This window comes from Podarcis raffonei, chromosome 1 (genome assembly GCF_027172205.1).
Source record: "Podarcis raffonei isolate rPodRaf1 chromosome 1, rPodRaf1.pri, whole genome shotgun sequence".
NCBI lineage: Eukaryota > Metazoa > Chordata > Lepidosauria > Squamata > Lacertidae > Podarcis > Podarcis raffonei.
Window position 1 is genome coordinate 108,900,087 of NC_070602.1, and position 25,073 is coordinate 108,925,159.

A 25,073-nucleotide genomic window follows, 5' to 3' on the forward strand; every position below is an offset into this window, starting at 1 on the left:
GTATCTCCAACTGTTTTTTGTGTGCTGTCATTGTGTTTGTGTGTGAACTCCCCTATTGCAGATATGTGACAGAGTTTGTGGACCTGGGCAATGTCTCAGCGTTGAGAACATTCAGAGTTCTCCGGGCATTGAAAACAATATCAGTCATTCCAGGTGAGAGCTAGGTTAAACACGGAGGCTGACCTTTCAAAGCTCCATTAAAGATGAAACCACACTTTTAAGCATAAGCCGTGTTGCTTGCTGCACTGTATAAGCAAAAAGAAAAAGAAAAAAAAGCAAGAATCAAAAACTTTTGTTTTCAGCGATTCTTTGCTTTTTAACTATGGCAGCTTGATTATTATTATTTTTTTCCAAATCAGCCTTTGCGTTTAACAAATTCTTGCATGAGACATTTGCAGTAAGTGGCTATATGATTTGCATCTTATGACATCAAGCTTTCCGCTTTTAAATTAAGAGTCAAGATTAAGGCTTTCATACTGATGCAAATTTTACCATTTGTTGCAGGCACTCCCAACCAAAACTTGCTATCAGTTGTGTTTGGGTTTTTATTTATTTATTTTTAAAAATTATGCATAAATAGATGCAAAATGTGAAAGTTAGCATGGGCTTTTTTCTTTGCATGGGAATTTTCTAAAAAGATGTCCTTCTTCTCCAAACCATCACCCATTTATATTCCATAAAACTGAACATGGGATAATTGAAATAACTAACTAAATAAAAACACCATATTTGTGTTGTTGAACAGTTCAAAAACCGACTCCACAATAATGGTTTGGGCAAGAGACACAAGCAAAATAAAACAATATACTTTTCTACACAGGGCTGAGATACAGCATGGATCGCAAAATTGCGTTTTTGCTTAGGCAAAGTGTTTCTCTGATTATGTACCACTGATACCTCAATATATCTGTTTTATTTTCATACACAGTTTCAAATCAGCATAAACCTAACAGCTTTTCATTCATGTTCACAGGCAATCAGGCTTTTTCATTAAACTGTCACAAATATAAAAACCATTTTGTTGTCATTCTGCATGAAACATTAACTAAGTCAAGCACATTCACGTGACATACAGTATATTGAACGTGCGACATCGCAATGAATTTCCCTTTCTGTTTGCAGGCCTGAAGACCATTGTGGGGGCCCTAATTCAGTCAGTGAAGAAGCTCTCGGATGTCATGATCCTGACTGTGTTTTGTCTGAGTGTATTTGCATTAATAGGGCTCCAGCTTTTCATGGGGAACTTGAGGCATAAATGCCTGATTTGGCCGCCAGACAATTCTACTTTTGAAATCAACATAACTTCCTATTTCGATAGCACAATGGGCGATAATGGTACCTTTGTTAATAGAACTGTGACTACGTTTAACTGGGATGACTACGTCAGTGATGACAGTAAGGCCTGGTGACACATTATTACTTTTTCATTGATTTGTTTATATATATATATATGGATCTTAATGTTTTGCTGATCGCAGCTGGATTGTTGTCAATAGGCACTAAAATTATGCAGCACAGCCTAGCCTATAGTGCTGAAACTGAGTCCTGGGTTTGCAGTCACTGATGATGAGCTGAATGGCGAAAAGAAAAACACACACCAATAAATAAATTTTAGAACACACAAAGCATTTTTTAAAAAAGACTCCTTGCACACTGCTCCACTCCCCCTTTCTTCCTGCCCAGGGCAGTCCTACCCTCCGACTGCCCCTCAGAGCCGCCATGTCACACGAGGCTGGACCTCAGTGGCAGCAGTCTCTTCTTCTCCTTGCCCTCTTCCCAGCAGCCACTACCAGCTGCCCAAGGGAGGAGGCCAGCAGTAGCAGCAGCAGCCATGGAGAGGCAACAGGATGCTCCCTCATCACCACCATTCAGGACAAGTGCTGGCTCATCCTCCTCTGTGAGCTCAGTGGCAGGGGAAACAGGGACGTTCTGGGATCAAATCAGAAACTGGGATGGCTTTCGTAATTCCAGGACTGGCCCTGGAAAATTGGGACACGTGGAGGGTGTGCTTTACCTATGCTCACAAAGAAAACTGTAAGGCTTTGTGCTGGCATTACTAAATGAAGATAAATCACTTAACTTTAAATGTCTAGTCATTTTAACGTCCTTGAGTTTGCCTATGTATTTACCCACACAGCTGAGTCTAGCGCGTTGTGGGTTGTACAAGCTTTACACACGAGAGGTATGAATCACCAATGCATCATCCCAAGGCCATTTCTGTCATGAGGTACACTGGTGCAGCCCAGCGCGCTTCTTGTTTTCCTGTGACCTCTTATAATGGGGTTTCAAGCGGTATGACAGAAATGAATCGGTCTCACTGATTTGACACTGTGCTTATTTTAGCACAAACTATTTTGCAGCCCGGACCTACACACACCTTGCTTTCATCTTCTCTCCCCCTTTTCCTTTTGTATTATGTCTAGCAGATTGCAAGACTGCAGGCAGGGACATATCTATATCTATATCATCTATATCAGGCATGGCCAAACTCGGCCCTCCAGATGTTTTGGGACTACAACTCCCATCATCCCTAGCTAAGAAGGACCAGTGGTCAGGGATGATGGGAATTGTAGTCCCAAAACATCTGGTGGGCCAAGTTTGACCATTCCTGATCTATATATCTATATCTTTTATCTATCTGTACAGCAGTTTGAAAAATTCAGGCCCTTTTAAAGCGCATAGTAATAATGATAGTAATAATAATTCACAGTATCTATAGGACTACTGTGTTGGTGCATCATACACAGACATTACTTGTAATCTGGTGCTCAGTATAGTGCAACTTAGATTCCGAACAGGTCACTGGAGTAAGCACCCCAGTTTATAATTTACCTTAGCTAGTAATATTTATTTATTTACAAACAAACAAACAAACAAACAAACAAACAAACAAACAAACATATATACTTCTTTCACTAACTGGGTTCCAAAACAGTTTTACAAAATAAAAACGTATAATATATATATATAGTATAGATTTAACATTAGAGATCAAAACATCAGAGATTAAACTATCAAAGCAGTGTTCATGATGCAAAGACCTCCTGGAATAAAACAGTTTTAACCAAACACCTGAAACTTAACAGGGACAGTGATTGATTTCTACTAGGAGAGAGTCCCATAGAGTAGAGCTCACTACACTGAAGACATGATTCCTTGTTGATGCCATTTATGCTTTCGGTCTATGGGGGACTACCAGTACTGTTTCATAACTAAGTTGAGGGACTTGTGCCACAATAAATCTATTGGACAATGTATATCCCGCCAAATATTCTTTTGGTGGGTGTACCCTCTGAGTGGATATTCAGATATTCATGGGATGCTTCTGTCAGAAGGGAAGTGGTGACTTTCACGGGCAGAACTGGGGGCTACATGGGGAAAGAAGGAATTGGCAAAAATTACTTTCTCTGCTTTCCATCAGTGGGAATTTCCACTGGATCATCTCAATTCCATCCATGAGCCTATTCATAAATGCCTAGTTAGGATCCAAACCTTAATTGCCAAGATGTCATGGGACTCTCAAGTTATTTTCAGTGCAATTAAATGTTATCCATTTCTGTTTCCAAACAGATCACTTTTACTTCTTGGAAGGACAAAATGATGCTTTGCTGTGTGGCAACAGCTCAGATGCCGGGTGAGAGAATGGTCCATTACATTTTATTCAAGAGAGTGGGTGCAGCAGCTGTAGTTAAAGTAACTTTGCCTTTAATATCCACAGCATTTCAGATCGCTAGCATTTTGGGCTCAGAAGCCTACTGTCTGGATGTCAGCATCTACATTTATGGGGATATGAAAGAGAGGGCTATGTCTGACATGGAGAACATGTGTTTCAGCAATATCTCCCCCATGCACCCAATCTTTCAATCTTTCAATTTTCTTTTTACACACTTTGAAAACACTCCTAAGATCAGTGAGAGGCATCTCCCTCACTTTCAGTACCTCTCTTAAGTGTTACACTAAAGCATGATAAATTGTTAATGGTAACATTAATCATTCAGCTCTCTGGACACTGTACTTGATGTGAAGAGGCAGACAAGGGATCATGAAGCTCCACCCACCATCAGATCTGGCTCTAACCACTATTGGCTGCAACCCCAGTTGACTTTTCCCATAGGTCAGTGGCCCCTCATAGGAAGAAGGCTTCTGATCTCTGCTGTAGACCTTTGCCTGAAGTTGGCTTTCTTGAATGGTTCCACAGAGTAAAATCACAGTTGAAAAGCATTTTCATTCTACTGAGCACTGGCAGACTATTTGCTCAAGCAAACACATTGGTTGAGATGATGTTTTGAAAATGTCTTTGCCCCCACTTTTTTCTAGTCAATGTCCGGAAGGATATATGTGTGTAAAAGCTGGTCGAAACCCCAACTATGGCTATACAAGCTTTGATACCTTCAGCTGGGCCTTCTTGTCACTCTTTCGGCTGATGACTCAGGACTTCTGGGAAAACCTTTACCAACTGGTGAGAGACTTTATATGCCAGGAGTATTAGCAATACTGCAGAGGTTGATTATATAAACAGGAGCAGCCAACAAGGCACCCTCCAGATATGACTGGACTCAAATTCCAGTCAGCAGTAGACAACATAGCCAATGGTCAGGGATGATGGAAATTGTAGTCTCATCATCTGAGTACCCCTTATTACTATTACCATAGTAATAATAAGAGCAGTGTATTACTATGAATACTTAAGTTTATTTCAAAGGTAGATGGTCTCTGTTACCATGTCACAGATAGATCAATCTCAGGAGCATAAAATCGCATGTTTCAAGTCAAGGGCATGGTTGACCATCTTGTCACAAATGGTACAGTCCATAGGGATTTGTTGCATTCATGCTCAGGAACAGGGAAGCTGTAATAGCACAACAGGAGGAATGATAACTGGTGCAAGGTTAAGACCGTCCACAAAACCTAATGGTTTTCAAACCATACAAGTTGTTTCAATGTGCGGCCATGACTCTGGCTGACAGAACTGGCTATTCCAGTGAGCAACAGGAAGAAAAGTGACTTGGGTGCTTTACAAAATGTCTCCGCTGAAGAGAGTCGCAATGTTGCATAATGAACATTTCAGTGTCAGTACTTTGCCTCCCCCCACCCCCAACCAGCAATATGGCTGCTGCAAAGCAAATCGGCTGCGTACAGAATGGCTTATACAGAATGACTGTACAGGACCTTGAATTCCCATTCTGGCAGCTGGCATGTGTAAAATATGCAGGGGGCCAGTTCTGTGGTCAGAAGTCGACTATGGCAGCTGTTCCTCTCCCTTTCAGATAGAGGAAGCACATCTTGTATTAAGCATGAATAAGAGGTGAGGTCTAACTGTACTAACTGGTGTGTATATCCACTTGTAAAAAAGGATTGCAGTGGTTGTTATTACAGCCTCTTATTTACTACATAGTTTGACATGTGAACTTGTACATATAGCTCACGCACATAAGACCAGCATGTATCAGTACACTAAGTTTCTTAACCATTTAACTTATACCCATTTTGAACATGTTCCTTGTCAGTACGGTATAATAAAGAGGCCATTACATTTTATAGGAATGTTATGAACTGTTTTATTCTTTTCGCTCTTTCTTTTTACAGACATTGAGAGCTGCTGGCAAAACGTACATGATCTTTTTTGTCCTGGTGATTTTCCTGGGCTCTTTCTACCTGATCAACCTGATCCTGGCTGTTGTTGCCATGGCCTATGAAGAGCAGAACCAAGCCACCATGGAAGAAGCAGAGCAGAAGGAGGCCGAGTTCCAGCAGATGCTGGAACAGCTGAAAAAGCAACAGGAAGAAGCCCAGGTATCATTCTTTCTTTTTTAACGATCATTTTTATTGACTATTCAGCACAGGAACAAGAAAGCTCAGGTACCTTTCCGATGGAAAATATTTGGACAGTTTTAGCATAGCTAATCACAGAAAGCAGCCGCCGCTTTAAAGCTGTAATCTCCATTTCAACCAGCTTCCCAGCAGATATTTTGAGGAGAAAGCTACCTGTTATTTTTATCCATATATGATTAAAAATATAATTTGTTTTGTTTTTGGCTTATTCTCATACAGGATGTTGTGTAAAATCTGTGAAGGTGCTTTTAGCTAGTTAACACCAGCGGCATGTGAGCTTGAAGCATTTCAAGGTGGCTGCTGGGTAGTAGGCATTTACTCATACATTATGACAAGTAAATTAGATTATGACAAGTAAACCTTTAGGGTAGGGGTCAAGAACCTTCTTAAGCCCATGGATCTCATTTCAGAAGTGGAGACACTATTGTAGGCATATCCACTTCACTCTGGAGAAAACCAGACGCACTCACACAAGCCTACCCAGGCAACGTTCCCTCTCCTCAAAGCACAAAACCACCCACACAAAACCAACCAGGCAACATGCCCCGCTCTCAAAACCAAACTCCATACAAACACCCCCAGGCAACACAGCACATCCACCCACCTCACGAAATTGAAACAGGCAATAATGCCTGCTATCACCCTCCCTATCTACCCTGATGCTTCTCTGCGCCCCGAAGCTTACCAGTTTGCCACTATTCCCCACTTCCCATTTTCTGAAAATCAACAAACAGGCAGCTTAGCTGAGTAGGCTTAAAAGCAAAGTACCAGCTCCAGCTGCCTACACTTTCTTTCTTATGTTAAGAATGTATCTGGGCCCACATGGACCCAGAAGCATTCCAGGGGAAAAAATATTGAAACGACTGTTGCTGGAAGCTACAGCTGCTTCCAAATGCTTTATTTTTTAAAATAAACAGCTTCAATTGCCTGCCCTCAAACCAGAAAACTCAGTAAGGGCTGAGGGCATTGAGGGCACCAAATGAGGTTTTCATAGGAGCAGCAGGGTTCCCACATGCACCACACTGACAGCTCCAGCATTAGGGCAAAGTTATCAGGACGAGTCAATGGTTCTAGGCCTTCCCTCGCTCAGTCACAAAATGATTGAACGATTCCTCCCCCAGGAAAACAAAAGGTGGCTAGGAAACATGAAGTATGTTTTCTATACGGCAGTAAAGCTGGAATCTAATTTGGTTTCGTTTATTTTGTTTTACCCATGTTGCCCTTCTGTTAAAAAAGAAAAATAAGAAGAAGAAAAGAACAGATTGTGAAGCCTAGGCTAAGAAACAAGAATAGTCGTGGCAATTTCTTTTTCCTGCTGCAAAGGACTTGTGTCTCCCACATGTTTTGGGGCCAGGTTCAATACTCTTTTACACTCTTATTCTGTGGAGAGTTATGTTCACAAGAGGAAGGAAGGTGCACACCGTTGCTCTGGAGAGTATTTTTCTTCTCTTGTAGGGCAAGACAGTCATGCTAAGAATTAGGCACCACACTTCCTCTTGTGAGCAGCTTTCAAGGAATGAGGCATTTGCAGTGATTCTAGCCTGCTGGGTTTAAATCCTGGTGCCTGGGACAGTGACTAAGGCCTCTTCATCCCTTACCCATAAGGAAAGATTCCTCAAGTGAAATTCAGCCATGTTAGGGTGTACCTGGTGAGGGCAAGCTCCGCCATGTGGCAGGGTGGCATAGCCTGTTTCAGGTGGCGCCATGAGTGGGGGGATAGATGAAGGCAGGAACTGGTGTCTAAATGTTGCACAATACTTTTTAAAGTGTTGGCCAGAACCTGGGTGCCCCTCGCTTCAGGCGGAAACATGCCAGCACCAAATTTTCTGAGGTAAATTTGGCGAGGTCCTGGAAGGCCTTTTGGAATTTGAAATTTGCTATATTGCCTTGTTGAGATGCTTCTTCTTATGTAGTACATGGGATTAGTGTGAGGAACATCAAACTCATCTGCTTTTTTAAAAATAGAAACCCTGGGAATACAGTAGTATTAACGGATTAGTATTGTGTGCCTTAAATGTGTTTAACTTTGGTTACTCAACAGGCAGCTGCTTTAGCCGCCGCCACAGGTGAATCTAGAGAGTTCAGTGAAGTTGGTGGTGTCGGCGGGTTCTCGGAGAGCTCTTCAGTGACGTCAAAGCTGAGTTCAAAGAGTGCTAAAGAGAGAAGGAACAGGCGGAAAAAGAGGAAGCAGAGAGAACAATCCGAAGGAGACGAAAAAGATGAGGATGAATTTCACAAATCTGAATCGGAGGACAGCATCCGAAGGAAGGGCTTCCGATTCTCTATTGAAGGGAACCGACTGACTTATGAGAAAAGGTTCTCTTCCCCACACCAGGTAGGGAGAAAGTATCCTGGCCTGTGTGTACCAACTAATATCGGGCCAGGTGGAAATTGCTCAGCCTTCCTCATGAATGTATATTAAGGGGGATTTTGACCCCAAAGGTCCAATGATTCTTTCCAGTCTTTGGTGCCATGGAATTCTGGATCAGCTGGACATGGACTAATCTGTTCGTTTCAGTTTCTTTTAGCTTTTTCCAATCTGAAATTCAGTTCTCCATATTACAACAGCAACGTGCATTTCAGGGTTGCCGTATTTCAAAAAGTGAATATCCAGATACAAATATCCAGACACAGGTTGTTGAGCTTGCTTTTATTTTTTCAAAACTGTTGAGCCAAGATGATGTTTTTGAGCTGTTTTTAAGGAAAATCAGCAAAAACGACACTGCCGATATGGGTTGTCATTTGACATTTCTACCCAGACACTGCTTCTGACTGCAGTATTTCGGAAATTTCTGGGAAATTTTGGATGTATGGCAACCCTATTTCAGCAAGACACTCCCTTCCTGAGTGCACCCACTTCATCCTCCTCATGACCTTTGCTGCTGTCCCATTCACTGACTTTTCCCTCTGGGCTTAATCGTGCCCAGAGAATGAGGCATGCAGATGGCCACCCATCTCAGTGCTTGCTTGCTCTGAGAGGGTGAGGAAACAAGGCAGCAATAGCAAGGAGCAGGAGCATCAGTGGCAGAGGGCTCCAGTGGTCAACAGTGACCTCTTTGCTGAGGCAAGGGCTTTAGCAGGTGAGCAGCAATGCCAGTCACTGGCACCATCCTAGGAGCAAGCCATGGTTAGCTGGGATTTTGTCCATTTATTGTTTCCCTTCTAAAGAATGGAGGGCGATGAGAAACAGTTCCACTAGGCGGAGACGTTCACTGTAATCAAATAGAACTGCCTAATAAATATTCATTTAATATTTTCCTGTGTTAACATTGATAAAGATCGCTCAGGTGCTCTGGGGCAAGTCCCTAAAAAGCACCTGTGTTTCAATAATTCCTCTAAGTCAGTGGAGGGAGCGAAAGAGTTTTTCAACACAATCATTTCATTGGTAATAATTTCTAGGTAATTGGGTTTGCTGATTACATGTGGTGATTTTAATGGTAGCCTGTTGATGCAGCTGCAATGGTTCTTTTGATTTTCCTACAATTTATTTTCAGATTTTTTAATTTTTCGGATAATGTTATCTGTAAGGTTAATGATTATGATTCCTTCCTCCCTTCTTTCTGTGATGTTCTTAGTGTTGTTTCCATGATATTTAAGTGATGTTTCTTTTTGGGTATTTTACAACCGCTTTGTAATATGAATTGTTATTTTCTTCTTAATCATGTTCCAGTGGCATCTTACAATGTTGTAAACATAGGATTTCAATGTACATGTCGAACATTGGCATTTCACTATGCTTACGATGTCTTGGTCTTGCACACGGCTTACAGGAATTTCTGATTTGGGGTTGCTTCCTGATTTTCCCTCACAGTCTCTGCTGAGCATCCGTGGCTCCTTGTTCTCCCCAAGGCGCAGCAGCAAAGCGAGCCTTTTCAGCTTCAGAGGCCGAGCAAAGGACATCGGGTCGGAGAACGACTTTGCCGACGACGAGCACAGCACCTTCGAAGACAACGAGAGCAGAAGGGATTCTCTCTTTGTCCCTCACAGACATAGTGAGAGGCGCAACAGTAACATCAGCCAGGCCAGTCGATCATCCAGGATGGTACCTGTGCTTCCAGCAAATGGGAAGATGCACAGCACCGTGGACTGCAATGGGGTGGTCTCCTTAGTTGGTGGGCCTCCAGGTCTGATGTCACCCACCGGGCAGCTTCTGCCTGAGGTAATAACAGATAAAGCAGCCACCGATTTGAAACTTCCTTCGGCCAAGGAACTTCATTCATTTCTGTGGAATGAAGTTTGCTTGGACAATTGCAATGCGCCCTACGTGGGGGGCAAGCAGTGGCAGAGCTTCATTCTCTGGCACTGGGGGGGGGGTGGAGAGCAGGCATGTCCTGGGGCATGGCATGCTGCCGGCGGGGGGTGGCACCCAGCGTGGGCGGGGGAGCAGCCACGATGGCACCCCACCAGGATCACGCTGCCGGGATGGTGCGCTCCCCCCGCACTCCTCTTCCTCCACCAGTGGGGGCAAGGTGGGGCTGCCCGGCGGTACCATTGGGAGTGCAAATGTGTCTCTGCAGCTCCCACCTTGCCACCACCCTTCCAGGAGGGCAGTTGTGTAGCACTTTTCCACCACAATGGTTGCCCCTGCTGGATAGCATCAATGGGACTTACCGCCAAGTAATATTTATGACTTGCAACCTAAAGGAGATTTGGGTATCTTCATCTTCAGTTTGTGGGTATTCTTACGGGACCAAAGAGATGAGAACTGTTAACATTCCTAAGTATTTTGTTTTCAGGGCACCACTACAGAAACAGAACTAAGAAAAAGACGCTCCAGTTCTTACCATATGTCTATGGATTTTCTGTCTGATCCTACTGCAAGACAAAGAGCAATGAGTATAGCCAGCATACTTACCAACACAATGGAAGGTATGTAGAATCTTTCCAAAATCCAGTGGACGAAAACTGAGATTACCATTTAGAAAACAAATAACAAAATGTCCGCTTACAGTTATCTGCTTCTGTTTGGCTGCCTGTTATGTTCTCTGCATCTACAACCATCGTTTTACTCTTCTGGTAGTTATAAACCATTATGTTATGGCCACTGACTTTTGTTCCCACAGCCATTCTAAATCTAGGAGGGGAGAAGCTCTTGTTTTACCAATTTTAGTAAATGTAAATACAGTTATAATACACAAATTATGATTGACAAACATGGTGCAACAGGATATTCCTGTGGGCCAGAGCCACTGAGCTGCTAAGTCTGCTGAGCAAAGTTGAGCAGTGTTGAGTCACATTGATTTCAGCAACAGAGTTGCAATACAATCCTATGCATGCCTACTCAGAAATAAGCCACACTTTGTTCAGTAGGTAAATATGCATAAGGTAGCAGCCTTAAGGACAGACAAGTGTCAAAGACTCAACCCCCTCATTCCTACCAAGGAGATTTCCTAGGTATGCTCTCTAGGTTAAATATCATATTGATAGCTAGGTGCCCAGTTTCTGGGCAATTTGATATTTGTATCTAGGAATCTGAGGGTGGCATCTAGGAGTTTCAAATATTTTTCAGCTTCTTCTTAGGCACTGCCAATTGTTTAGACAGCTAAAGCTTTGTCCTGGTGATATTGAGAGCTGAGGAAGTAAAGGAGGATTTTAATTGGCTCATTTGAAATATCACATCAAACCATGGTTTCTGCTTAGCATAGTTAGGTACCCACACCATAGTTTGAACTTCCAGACACACAACAGGGAACAATGGTTTAGAGTGCTTTCATCTCCCACATATTCACTCCCATCTCCATGGTACAGCAGCCTCTTGAGACTGCAGTGACCCTATCTGGGATTTGTCTGTGGCTTGTGGATTCAGATATAACAGCAACCCAGTAAACCCAAACTGTGGTTTGCAAACCAGCATACAGCTTTGGTTTGATATCCTGGTTTGGTGAAGGTTAAACTGGGCTCAGAATGCCAACACCTTAATGAATCATATCACAAAACACACATTGCAGAAAAAAAATCTGTACCACATAATTATGAGTTTAATATATAAAGTGGATAATTTCTTTTTTATGCATTCTCTTTTCTGTCTTCTAGAACTTGAGGAGTCCAGACAGAAATGCCCTCCCTGCTGGTACAAATTTGCTAACATGTGCTTAATCTGGGATTGCTGGCCACCGTGGTTAAAAATAAAGCATGTTGTTAATCTGGTAGTGATGGATCCATTTGTTGACCTTGCTATCACCATCTGCATTGTTTTGAACACCTTGTTTATGGCCATGGAGCATTATCCAATGACTCCTCAGTTTAACCATGTGCTATCTGTTGGAAATTTGGTAAGTCCTTCATAGTATAATAAGTAACAGAAAGCAAAAAAAAAAAAAAAAAGCCAATTTATTTCACTTGGTTTACTCTGTTGGACTTAGTTAGATATCACCCACTGAAATAATTACGAAATTGCTTGGGTTGGATTGGGTCTGGATTAAGAGCCTAACCACAAATTACTTTAAATTTGCTGCTTGAAGTGGTGTCAGCAGTTTTGAAAAAGTAAAACCAAGCACCAGAACTTGTATGAGAAAAAAGATTGGGCCTGTATGAGGATTTAAGCCTGATCAAGTGGTTCACTTCTGGTGGGTTGTTTTTTTCCTTAATAAAACAATTTTATTTTTTTTGATGCTGTAGCTCTTCATCTCTGCTCGGCAAACATTTGATGAATGCGATCATTGTTATCTGAGGTGGATGACAAATAATGTTTTTTTTGTGTAGGTGTTTACTGGCATCTTCACAGCAGAAATGTTTCTCAAGATAATAGCTATGGATCCTTATTACTATTTCCAAGAAGGCTGGAATATTTTTGATGGCATCATTGTCAGCCTGAGTTTGATGGAGCTGGGTCTTGCAAATGTGGAAGGGTTATCGGTCCTAAGATCCTTCAGGCTGGTAAGTACATCAGTGAGGTTTCAAAACAACTTTGGATCATATTATATATACAGATTCATAATTTGATCGGTGTACAACAGGGCAGGCCCACCACATATGGAAATACCTGCCCCACTCTTGACAACCACCCTAACCTACAATCATTTTGGCAGAAAGTTTTTGAAGAATATTTTGCTGTAGTACTGGATATTATTCCAGTGGACCCAGGCTCAGTGCTGTTATCCATTTTCCCTGGAACCATGCAGAATATAAATTGTGAATGTACATACTATACATTTTACTACTCGTGCATGATTTTTTGAAAATTCGCTCAGGAACAAATCAGCAGGTAATAGTGTAATATTCTAATAGTGCACCCCCAAGCATGTTTGCTTAGAAGTTTAAGTGTTACTCATTCCAAAGTAAGTGTATATAAGATTGCATCCTACAGCTATTAATCATTCAAGTCACTGAGACCTATCTGCTTTGTTCCCTTAATGCAAGAGGAGTAAAAAAAATCACTGGCCAGAAATCAACTAAGCAGTTCTGCTAGTGGGAGACAGCACAGGAGCTTATGCTAGCACAATGGGGCTTCCCTTCCTCTCTTTTCACTGCATGCCCCTTGTGCCCTCCCCCCCCCCATATTTTTTGGGCTCTGATGCACCCGAGAACCTCCAGAACACAGCACTGGAGCAGAAGAGAGTGGTCCTTCTGTCAGGCAAACAACAATGCTTATACTGATCAAATGTTTGTTTCAGCACAAAATTCAATTCTTTCCATTGCGTCTAATGTTTTCCATATTAGAAACTGGCTTTTAAAGAAATGCAGCATCCTAATTCTGCTACTAGGAAAATGTGCTCTGCTAATCAGATTTAGTCACTAGGAGAAGTCTTGCATATTTGTAAGCCGAAATTACTTAATCTGCAATGCAAGTATTTGATTAAATATTTTAGGCTCAATTACCTATGAATAAAAAAATATACACTGTCAGCTTTCATCAGCCTACTTCCTCCAGAAGACAGCTCTAATATTAATCGAAATGTAAAGATAATGAATACTAATAGTGATGCCTACTTACTCTTACTTTTCAGCTTCGAGTTTTCAAATTAGCCAAATCTTGGCCAACATTAAATATGTTGATAAAGATTATTGGCAACTCAGTGGGTGCTTTAGGAAATCTGACCTTGGTGTTGGCCATCATAGTCTTCATTTTCGCTGTGGTTGGCATGCAGTTGTTTGGCAAAAGCTACAAGGAATGTGTCTGCAAGATCTCGAACGACTGTGAACTTCCACGCTGGCACATGAATGACTTTTTCCATTCTTTCTTGATTGTATTCCGAGTACTTTGTGGAGAATGGATAGAAACTATGTGGGATTGTATGGAAGTTGCCGGACAAACAATGTGCCTTACTGTCTTCATGATGGTCATGGTAATTGGAAATCTAGTGGTATGTATCCAACAAATATATATTGTGTCTGCAACGCAAGATTCAGTGTGTAGAACAAATAACACACAGGCTGTAGCAGGTTTCACCTGACCTCAGCTCTTATTGGTTATAGCTCACAAAGACTGACATGGCATAAGGCAGGAATCCAGTCATCAGGCAGTCCACCTGTTGGCTGATAGCACCATCCAAACTTGAGTGTATGGATGACGTTGCAAGGCTTCTATGGAATCCGGGTCCACCAAGGTGCAAACCTATACAGTGTTTCCAATGTGCAACCCAAGAGTGCGGCATCTGGGCCAACTCCCTGAGTTGGGTTTGGGCTGAGGCCCGAAGCAATACTTTAAGACGCCTTAAGAGGTTCCCCCCAGTGGGGAAAAGGATGCCCATCCCCATTTACCTCTGCTATGGATGCAGCCCAATGCCTCCAGGATACAGTGGTACCTCTGGATGCGAACGGGATCCGTTCCGGACCCCCGTTCACATCCTGAAGTGAACGCAACCCATGTCTGCGTGGATCGCGATTCGCCGCTTCCGTGCACGCGTGTGATGTCATTTTGAGCATTTGCGCACGCACGAGCGGCAAAACCTGGAAGTAACATGTTCCGTTACTTCCGGGTCGCCGCAGAGCGCAACCCAAAAATGCTCAACCTGAAACTACTTCAACCCGAGGTATGACTGTATATGAATTACTGTGGTGGTTAAAAGAAATAGCTAAATAAAATGTGCCCCCAGGAAAGGATCAATCTGAAATGCATCAGGCCTGAAATAAATCTTTCCTCAAGCCCCTGGAATTCCTTTCCCTGTTTCCTTTCCAGTGCCCGTAATAAGAAGCTGCAACAAGAGTGTAGAAAAAAAAGGGGGATGAATGCTGCAGAAACTTAGAAATGTGTGTGCAAAAAAGAATGAAGAGAGCAGCGGTGAACAAACTCTTTCCCCTCCTAATTCTCAGTTTGAGATGCCTTGTTAGTTTCACCTCAACAATGAAGAGGCTTCTCCATACAAAAGCTTTCTACCACACATCCAGTACATGTTCTTTCCGCACGAAGAAGGAGGCCTTAGGTCATGTTTTGCAAATCTGAAACTTCATCTTCAGGTAGTAGACCCTAGGACGCCTTCAGCTTAGAGCAGGAGTAGGGAACATGGGCTACAACTTCCATCATGCTGTCTGGAGCTGACGGGAGTTGGAATCGAACAGCAGCTAGACTCAGAAGCATGACGTAAGGATGGCTTGGCAGTATAATAATTAGGATACAAAATTGTTACACCCAGAAAGGAATCATTGTCATTTAAATTGTGCAATATATGTAGAACCTCTTGTCATCTTTTTGCCTTAATAGGTTTTGAACCTGTTTCTAGCCTTACTGCTGAGCTCTTTCAGTTCAGACAATCTTGCTGCTACTGATGACGACAATGAAATGAACAATCTCCAGATCGCTGTGGCAAGGATTCAGAGGGGAGTCGATTATGTGAAAAGAAAAGCATATGAATTTGTCCAAAAGGCCTTTGTGAGGAAACAGAAAGCTTTGGATGAAATCAAACCACTCGAAGATCTGAACAACAAGAAAGACAGCTGCATTTCTAACCATACCATAGTAGATATTGGCAAGGACTTTAACTATCTGAAAGATGGCAATGGAACCACCAGCGGCATCGGCAGCAGTGTGGAGAAATACATAATTGACGAAAGCGATTACATGTCGTTCATAAACAACCCAAGCGTAACTGTGACCGTGCCCATTGCGGTTGGAGAATCAGATTTCGAAAATCTGAACACCGAGGAGTTTAGCAGTGAGTCAGATTTGGAAGAAAGCAAAGAGGTACGTTTAGTTTTAATACACAACACTATATTGCTTCAAAATGCAGTCCTTTTAAATACATGAAGTTCCCATTTGAAAACATGGCATTTTAGTGTTTTACCACCAGTGTGAACAAGTGATATACCTTGATATTTCATGTTTCCAAATGCAAAGGTAGAAGACAGTGATTTTTATTAACACAGTTGTTCGTTATGGCAGTTGAAATACTCTAACTCCTTCTTTGAAGATTAATATTAACTTCATATGTTTAATATTCCCCACTTTTTTATTGTATCAAACCTATATAATAAATGAGAATCAGTGATAGTTTTGTAGCCTTGTAATTAAATTCCTTTATTCGCAGTACAATTTCAAAGGCATATGGGGAAGATTGCCCACAGTTAATCATCTAATTTATCTAACATGACCTCTACCTCACTGAGTTCTTGGTGTCAACTTGACCTGCCCTAGAATTCTAAGCTGAAAGAAGACAGGATATTTAGTACAAATATCTATGCTTTGGGGAAAACCATTTTTGGATATACGGTATACATAATAATTTGTTAAGTTAGCTTTAGCCTCCCTCAAAGTGTGAACAACACACACTGGATCCTAGAATGTCTTGGGGAATTTCCCCACCTACAGTAAATGCCTGAGATGTAGACATTTTGGGTTAGGAGGATAACCCCCCAGCACCCATTCCCTCAGTATAGATTTTCTAGCACTTTCCTCAATAATATTTGGGATTGAGCAATGGCAGGTAGAATTCTGGGTGGCATGGACTAGTCTCATATTTTATTTTAGTTTTGAAAAAACTAGGTTAGCCTTCCGCAACATGGCATCCTCCAGATGTTTTGGTGAAACTGATCTAGAGAATTATTTGGGGAATTGTGCTCATTGTCTGCCTGGCTGTTATATTTGGAACTGGGGGTATCCCCTCTGCACAAAGATAAAATTAGTGACCCATGGATGCAGAGGGAAGGAAGGAATTTTTTCACATGTGATATGCTTCTTGCATTACGTTATTGGAGTTGCTGCTTTTTAAGCACTTCTGTGTTTAGGGTTGTCTGGTCCCCAGCAGCACAAAACCTGAAATGTTAGACAGGGCATTGTGGGGAACTCAAACCATTATTTTGCTAAAATATTTTACTATTCATACACAATGTCAGGACACTCAGGACAGATTACAGCAAACTCTAAATTACAACCGTGCCGCAGTCTAGGCCAACAACCCATTACAGTGGTACCTCGCAAGACAAATGCCTCGTAAGACGAAAAACTCGCAAGACGAAAGAGTTTTTCGTTTTTTGAGTTTCTTCGCAAGACGAATTTCCCTGTGGGCTTGCTTTGCAAGACGAAAACGTCTTGAGAGTTTGTTTCCTTTTTCTTAAAACCGTTAATACCCAGGGTGCATTGCTTGAAGAGGTGCCGTTCCGTGCTTCGCAAGACGAAAAATTCGCAAGACGAAAAAACTTGCAGAACGAATTAATTTCGTCTTGCGAGGTACCACTGTATGTGGGACTTCCATTGTTATAATTCCATTATTCCCCATTTCCCCCCTTTCTTATAAAATAGCCATAGCCCGGCCCAGGCAAATCTGGGCTGAGGAGCTGAGGGGGTGATGTTTGAGACTTTGCTCACATACCTCAAACCCTATCCAAATAATAAGAGCATAGCTGCTAGTAGCCACAGAGAGGAAAAATTGTGGCCATCACAACTGTACCTAATAATAGGGGAATAATTTCCTGTGCCAGCACAATCTGCTCAAGCTGCATGGAATTTGTATGCTTGCGTACCTCAAAACCCTTTAGCTGCCACCTACTTTCAGACAATTAACACCCAGGGCAAAAACCTGGAACCCTATCTGTTGTATGCTTTCCATATGTGGCCCAGTGTAGCCTGGTTTGATTGGTGGAGCAAAACAGTGAGTTTGACTGGTGAATAGGTCTGCCTTAGGAAAAGCTGGTTGGGAAAGAAGATGGCCCCACTCATTCTGTGACCTCGTTCACGCAAAATGATAAAGTATAGTTACTGGAATTGAGCAGCTCGATACACAATCTAGTGCACATGGCTCAATCACTCCCACTTTGTTTCTCCCCTAAAGCTCTGGCTTGTCATTACATTTGAACTGGGATTGTGCTTGTTGCTCTATAGTTAGTTATGATCAGCAAGCTAACAACAAACCATGGCTTCATTTGGGCTTGTTAGGAAGAAACAGCCCACAATCATAGTCCATTCATAATGACAAGCCAAGGCTTCATGGCTTGCTGGGAGCAATCAGGAGCAATCAAGCAGTGTGACACCAGCACAAAGTTTTATCTAAATAAGCTGTTTGTCCATGGTTTATTGGTCTTCGGACCTGTGAATAACAAAAAGAAGTGCTGCTTTCCACAGTGTCATTTAAGGTGATGTTTTAAAAAATTGAATTCTAGGCATCCAGATGAGTTATATTGTATTTGTTCAGATTAAGAAATTTTAGAAGACATTTATTTATTAACTTTGGTAAAACTATGTAATAGTTTTGTTAAATGAAAACAGGAGGGTTCCCTTCCAAAGGTACTTGTGAATGTTCCAGCCTTGTGTGTGACCTTGAAACTAATTTCAGGTTTGTGATTTGAAAATCCAGTCCAGCAAGTCAATGCAGCTTCTGCAGGAATCTCCTCTGTTTTAGGACCCAGCTTCTAATTTACCTCTGTACATTGCAATCAAATTCTACCAACATTTAACAGTGCATGATTTTGAGGGACATTTTTATTAAGGCAATGAATACACCTTTTCCCTGTGTTATTTTAGATGACGTGCAATTAATACCTGTAAGCCAAGTCATACGTAATAATAATCCAAAATCAAAAGCGGAGATACTGTTTTATAAACTTTATGTCCTACCATTCTTACTTCTCGCAGGATTAAAATCAAGCTGGATCATTCAGGAATGCAGCTCTGGTGCTTTTTGTTTTTACCAAGCAGAGCAACGAGCAGCATCAATTTTACACAGGTTACTTAAGCAAGTTGTTCTACCTCTATATATGATCACCTTTTAACTGGATATGGATTGGCTTGCATGCTACTCAGCCATCTTCCTCCCCCCATCCATTGCAATATTAGAAAGCTACACGGCTGCTCTCTGCCGAGTCAGGTGACTCGCATCACGGCATGGGCAGGCAGGATTGGCAAGTCCAACATTTGTAGGCATTCAGACTCCAGTTAAGCCGCACTCTTTAGTATCATGCAATTTTATAGCAAGAGGAAGAAGAAGAAATGCATGCAATTTGTTCAACCTGAAAAGCATTTGTTTCGCTAGGTGTAACTGGGAGACAAAGTACGTTGGGCAAACAAAGGGATTAATTGCTTAATCCAAGGGTGGAGAATCTTTTCATCCTGCAGGTCACATTATCTCAAAGGAAACTTGCTGGAAGACAGAGGCCACTGGTGGGTGGGCATTTCTGCACAGCCCAGGAGAAGACCAAGGGCCCAAAAGGAAATCCTAGAGGGCTGCATTTCGCACCCGGGTCTGAGGTTCCCCGCCCCTGTCTTAATCGAGCCAAGGGGTATTTTTATACCACTGTACTTACAATTAATGTCGTTGGGTGGTGTGCATGATTTCTGAGTTTATAATGAAAATAACTAGCTTTATTTTGCAAGCTAAAACGCGTGTGTGACCTTATAGCCTGCCATTAAGCTGTACAACAAATACAAACAGATAACACTTCAGCAACTTTTTGAAACGCTACTGCTGCAGGTTAAAAACACTCACCCTGCAGCTGCAAGCACAAAAATAAAATACCCTCCACCAGGTGCTATTTTCATCTGAGTGAAGTCTGTTCAGAAATAATAGTTTCAGAAGAGGGGCAATTTTTAATTTTATTTTTTTTAAGCGAAAGCGGAAAACCTCACCATAGTCCTGATACTGATCCGTCCTACGTCTGCTATTTTAATTTTTTTAAATGATTTACACAATGCCAAACTACACATAACATATAGTTTGGCCCTTTAAACATATGTCCCAGACTTGGGAATAATAAACACTGGGGAAAATGGGTGGACTACTTTGCAGCTATGTAAAACAGGACCTGAAAAGCATCCAAATGGAGTGGCATGTATCCTTCCACAGGCATTGCCTGCTGGAAGTGATTTTCCTTCCCCCGTGTTCATTCACTACAGTGAAGCAACATGCATAAGTGTGTCGCTGATTGCTGTTGCCGGATATTGGTGTCTGTGCCACTTGTATGCGAAAAGGTTTGCTGCAAATTAAGAAATCACGACTTCCCTCAATTTAAGGGGATTTTTTTTCTGTAGGTATATGATAAGCCCAAATCGTTTAAAATCAATTTGTATGTGTTTGTCTTCTACCATTCCTTTAATAGCTCCTTCCACCCTTTTCATTTAATTTCCATAGCATGGCAGGTTTCGAAAATCAGTTTTAATTAAAATAAGATATTGAGATCATTTGCAGATGCTCTGCTTAGTAGTTTTCCATTCCCACCCCCCAAATGCTTACATTTCAAAGGAGCATGCAAGTTATGTAAATTGATGCAAATGTGGGGTTCATGCGCAGTTGTTATTGTTTAAAACACTCTTATTAAGAGATAATTAAATAGTCTTGTATTTTTGTTGCATCCCGAAATAATTCCACGTTGACCATACTTATTTCTTATTTTAGTTTCAATTTTATAATTAAAAAAGCACTTCCCTTTAGCATGGTCAGATGAAAATTGAGACCAGATGCCTGTATCTTTAATAATTGTGTAGAAGAGGGAATTTCAGCAGTGTGGCTTGCATGACAACCTTCTGAAATCCCCTCTTCTACCCAACTATGAAGGCGCCATTATGGATTTGCCCACCCTACCTCTTTTGTTATACATTATTACTGTATGAAACCATGATACAGCTACCAGCAAGTCAGGTGTGTACACGAATAACAGTACTGCCAAACCTCTTCGCATTTGTAAATCTTGTTTGGTATATTAAAGGCAGAAGGTATTCAGAACCAAAACCAATTTAGAATGTTTCTAGATTGTGCTTATTTCTTCTGTTAGCAGCGTACCTTTTGATGCATCTAAGATACGCCCCCCCCCAAAAACCAGAATATTAAGGTTTGTACAATATCTAACCTCTAATAAATTAACCATCCTTTAAATTGTGGCATATTTTCCATAGCATATTGTTTTGGGGGAAAATCTTGCTTTATCATATTTTTTTTTGTAAGGATGTTTATGGTTGACATTCTGTATTGCAAAGGTAGAAAGATGGGGCAGAAAAGTACTGTGCATGCTTAGTCAGAAGTATATCCTGCTGAGTTCATCCTCCTGGGCTTCTTGCCCAGAAAATGGGCAAATGTACATAAAAGCAATGGGAACAACAATTACAACATCCATTCCTTCCAGTCTGATGTACCTTTAGTGAAACTGGATTTATTTCATTCTACAGCTCAACTCAACACTTGTGACCCTTTGGGCACCACCCACACAAAATAGTATATTTCCTTTCAAGAGGTGCTACTATGTGCCCTATTACACTCTTTTAATTTTTAATCAATTCAAGTTCAGTCAATCAGACCCTTCTACCTAAAATCTGGAAGATGTCCCTTTTAGAAACTGGCAAATTAATCATGTGATATTCCCTGTGTATATTCATAATGCACATCCTCAAAAGACAAGTGACATTGCAGTTCATCTCTGTCACATTGCTACATAAGGGCTGGCTGGGCTTTTTTAGGAGGAAAGGTAGCAAATAAATAAATTAAATAAGTGATGATTTTATATAAACCGTTATTTCTATATAGCCAAAGGTGCCACAATGCAGAGCAACTCAGAAATGAAAACTCTTAATGACTTGCCTATAATTTTTGGCTCTGTTAGTATGTACTGGATGTATTTAACGCCTTATCACAAACTTTCCTTTTGAAGTACTGGAGATTCAAAATGGGCAGATTTAAAGAGAGTGCTTCCAACATAACCAGTGTGTACTGTATAAACCTCTGAATGTGCCTCTCTTACTTTTAACACCCACTCCCCCAATCCTGACCCCCGACAATCCCAGGCTTGCCTCATCATATGGGCAGACGTCACTCTCTGGTTTTATGCGTAAATGATATCTTTGAATAAGGCAAACAAATCTCACGAACCTGGGATGCTTTCTCTTTCTGAGTTGCTTGGGTGCTGCGCAGTGTCCACTTCAGGCTCGGTTAACTAATAAGATTGTTATTATTATTACAGCCTGTTGCAAGAAACATGCCAATTTCTCACTGAGAAGAAACCTGAAAGGTTTAATTTACAATTCATGAAATGTAGACTTGTACCTCAACCAAGATGAATGTAAAGTGGCTGTTTGCGTTTCAGATAATGGTATCTTAGACTTTTGCCTGATCATTGTATTTGCATGTGAAATGTCTAATATACTAATTTGATGAATGAACTACACATAATTTCAAGGATTGAAAAAAGACTGAGATTTGTACTTGTTTATTCTTTGGACTTAATGTTGCTCACAAGTTACTAAACAATTTTTTTCTTCCAAAAAAACCCACAACCCAACCTAAAGATTTCTCTTTTATTTTCTGAATAGACTCATCATGATTTTGGTTTGCTTTTTTGGCTTTTTGCTCTGCTAATTCTGCAGCATTAATGCTAAAAATACCCCCACCCCTGCAGTTTGGAATGATGCAAGCAAAATATTTTACAATTTCAAACTATTAAAAAATTAGGATGTTATGGTTCTATATACATCTATTGACTAAGCGTGAATTGCATAGATTACGTATGATAGGTGTTTCTGATTCAGTCTATCGGTGGTTTATAAGCACAGGAGCTCCATTTATGTATAGAAGCTCCACAGGTGCATCGACATCAGAATTCATTGCAACATGATCTGCATGTGCGTTCCATGTACAGCTGGACTAAGCCCATCGATTGGAATGAATGGGCAGTCAGTGCATACAAAAAATCTATTTGTGCATCTGATGTATAAAATTATACACTGTACTTATATGCTACTGGATTTCTTGGGATTTAAGTATGCATAGCTGCCCTATGTAAGTACCTGAGCCTGAACATCTTTACCTGGAAGCTGTTCCCTTTGATTTTGGTTGAACATCATTTCTGAGCATATACTTTGTACCAGTCTGTAAGCAGAATATAGTGCAATTTATGATTTGTGGCCATTTCTATAAAACAGTGCTTAGCCAAAGCCTTTTTCTAGTCTCCACTTAGGATAGAAGGCTGCATATCAAGGGATACTGTTGCAGTGAATTTCCTGCAACTGTTTTTCTCTATTTTGTGGCAAAGAGTTATGATTTATATACATTTGCACTTCGTAAATGATATTGTACATCAGTTGTTCCTAAGTACAAAATATATCCTTTGAAGCTGCACTCAAGAGTGTGCTGGACTTTCCCAACATTGATCCCTCACCCCCGGTTTGATAAAAGGCCACAATATGCATTTTGCTACAAGGTGGCTAAGATCATACTATCAGGAAACTGCTTAGTGTTCAGTATTAGTAAGATTATTATTGATAAATGATTAATCCCAGGTTTTATTGGTCTGAGATAAACAGGTATGTTGGAAGTACTGTACTGAGATAGCCTATTCCAATTTTGGATGGTGTGGTTACTATTTTTATATTATCAGAAACTTCCTTTTGTCATTGAACAAGAGTGCAATGCTTGCAGTCCCCTTATACTATACTTGTGTGAATATTATGTTGTTTTATATGGTTCTATACAGCTAGTGTACATGGGGATAGCATTCGTTCCCCATTGACCTTTATTTTGTTTATTGATATTAAAGTGCATTGAAAATTGAATGTGTGTTTCCTCTGGAAGTGTAAAACTAACAACAACAGTTTTTGTTTCCTATAAAAACAAGGGACTCAGATGAACAAAAAGATTATCTTGAATCTAATTCTGTTGCCCCTCTCCCTGCAAGTACCATTACACAGCCTTTTTATAAAAACAAAACAGAGAGCAGATAATAAATTATATTCTGATGCAACCAATAGAACCTGTTCATACCTCCTAAAAATCGATTTTTAAAACCCATGAAATGCCAAATAGTCTTCTGAAACAAAGTAATTTTATTGATCCAGAAGTTAGTGAAACCACCAGAAAATAGACTAGAAAGGGCTGATTGGTAGAAACAGCTTGAGGATAATCTGAGGCTTTTTAAAAAAATAGTAAATTCAGAATGGTAACCAATTCTTTCTGCTGCTTAAATAAAATTCAAACTGGAACACCTCAAAACTGGTAAAGTACTTTCTTCATCAAACTAATATTTTAGCTGGTTAAGAGTTTGTGAAAAAGCTTGATTCCGATGAATAATGCCGACAGCTTTTTTTTGGAGTATTATGTAAAAAATGATCTTTTTATAATAGTACATTGACACCAGTATGCATTATTCACCATCTGCTTACATCATTCCCCACATAAGGATAGTTACTTACCAATGCAGCCATTTACTGATGTTATACACTACCATGGTAATAACATTGTAGAATGCTACAGAATGCGATTATCAGCTCTACTTTTATTCACTATGGTACTCATATTTGTCTACTGCTGCCAATGCAGCAGCCTGCTAGCTTTCCTTAATCACATCAGGAAACCAGTTGGAAGTTTAGATGACGTCACTTTTCATGATTGGCACAATCTCTTTCCCTCCAAAAATAGCATTTTTGAAAAATTGTGTTTTAAATGCTATCGTAAAAATACACACAATTATCTAAGTACTAAAGAGGACACATATGTGTACCATGCAAGAATAAAAAGTAGTTTAAAAAATGCACACTCAGCTGTGCAAGTGCATTGGCAAAAGAGAATGCGAAATAATGGCTCCCGCTCTGGAATTAATACGCTGCTTTCCTTTCTGAAACCTCAGAAACTTAGAAGTACTTATACACTGATAATTTGTCTTTTCATGTCAACAGGAAGTAAAGGGTTAAACATAGTTTGCATCATATGCATACTGTACCTGCATCTGACATGAAAATGCTTCCTTCAGTTTTTGCCGTAACTTGGGGAAAATTCTGCAATTCATGGTGCTCTCTCTCTCTATCTTACCAATTAATGTTACTTCAGAACTGTCAGTTCAGTATGTGGCTTAGTTTCTTAGCAAATTGGTTCAAAATGGTGGTTCCCTCTATGAAT

At 40.8% G+C, this 25,073-nt stretch overlaps 1 protein-coding gene across 4 annotated transcripts in view; it reads left to right on the forward strand.

The window, feature by feature from the left end:
* The window catches only part of LOC128423441 (sodium channel protein type 2 subunit alpha), a 94,545-nt gene that overhangs the window by 50,834 nt on the left and 18,638 nt on the right, over positions 1 to 25,073 (forward strand). For 3 of the 4 annotated variants that reach the window (XM_053408587.1, XM_053408569.1, XM_053408592.1), the window contains 11 exons: positions 1,123 to 1,395; positions 3,571 to 3,634; positions 4,318 to 4,459; positions 5,587 to 5,793; positions 7,874 to 8,167; positions 9,644 to 9,991; positions 10,569 to 10,701; positions 11,866 to 12,104; positions 12,535 to 12,708; positions 13,779 to 14,135; positions 15,473 to 15,952. In XM_053408587.1, the coding sequence (XP_053264562.1) occupies positions 1,123 to 1,395; positions 3,571 to 3,634; positions 4,318 to 4,459; positions 5,587 to 5,793; positions 7,874 to 8,167; positions 9,644 to 9,991; positions 10,569 to 10,701; positions 11,866 to 12,104; positions 12,535 to 12,708; positions 13,779 to 14,135; positions 15,473 to 15,952 (2,711 nt within the window). Of the gene's footprint in view, positions 1 to 61; positions 154 to 1,122; positions 1,396 to 3,570; positions 3,635 to 4,317; positions 4,460 to 5,586; positions 5,794 to 7,873; positions 8,168 to 9,643; positions 9,992 to 10,568; positions 10,702 to 11,865; positions 12,105 to 12,534; positions 12,709 to 13,778; positions 14,136 to 15,472; positions 15,953 to 25,073 lie in introns of all 4 variants that reach the window. The other variant, XM_053408578.1, reaches the window with a different exon arrangement.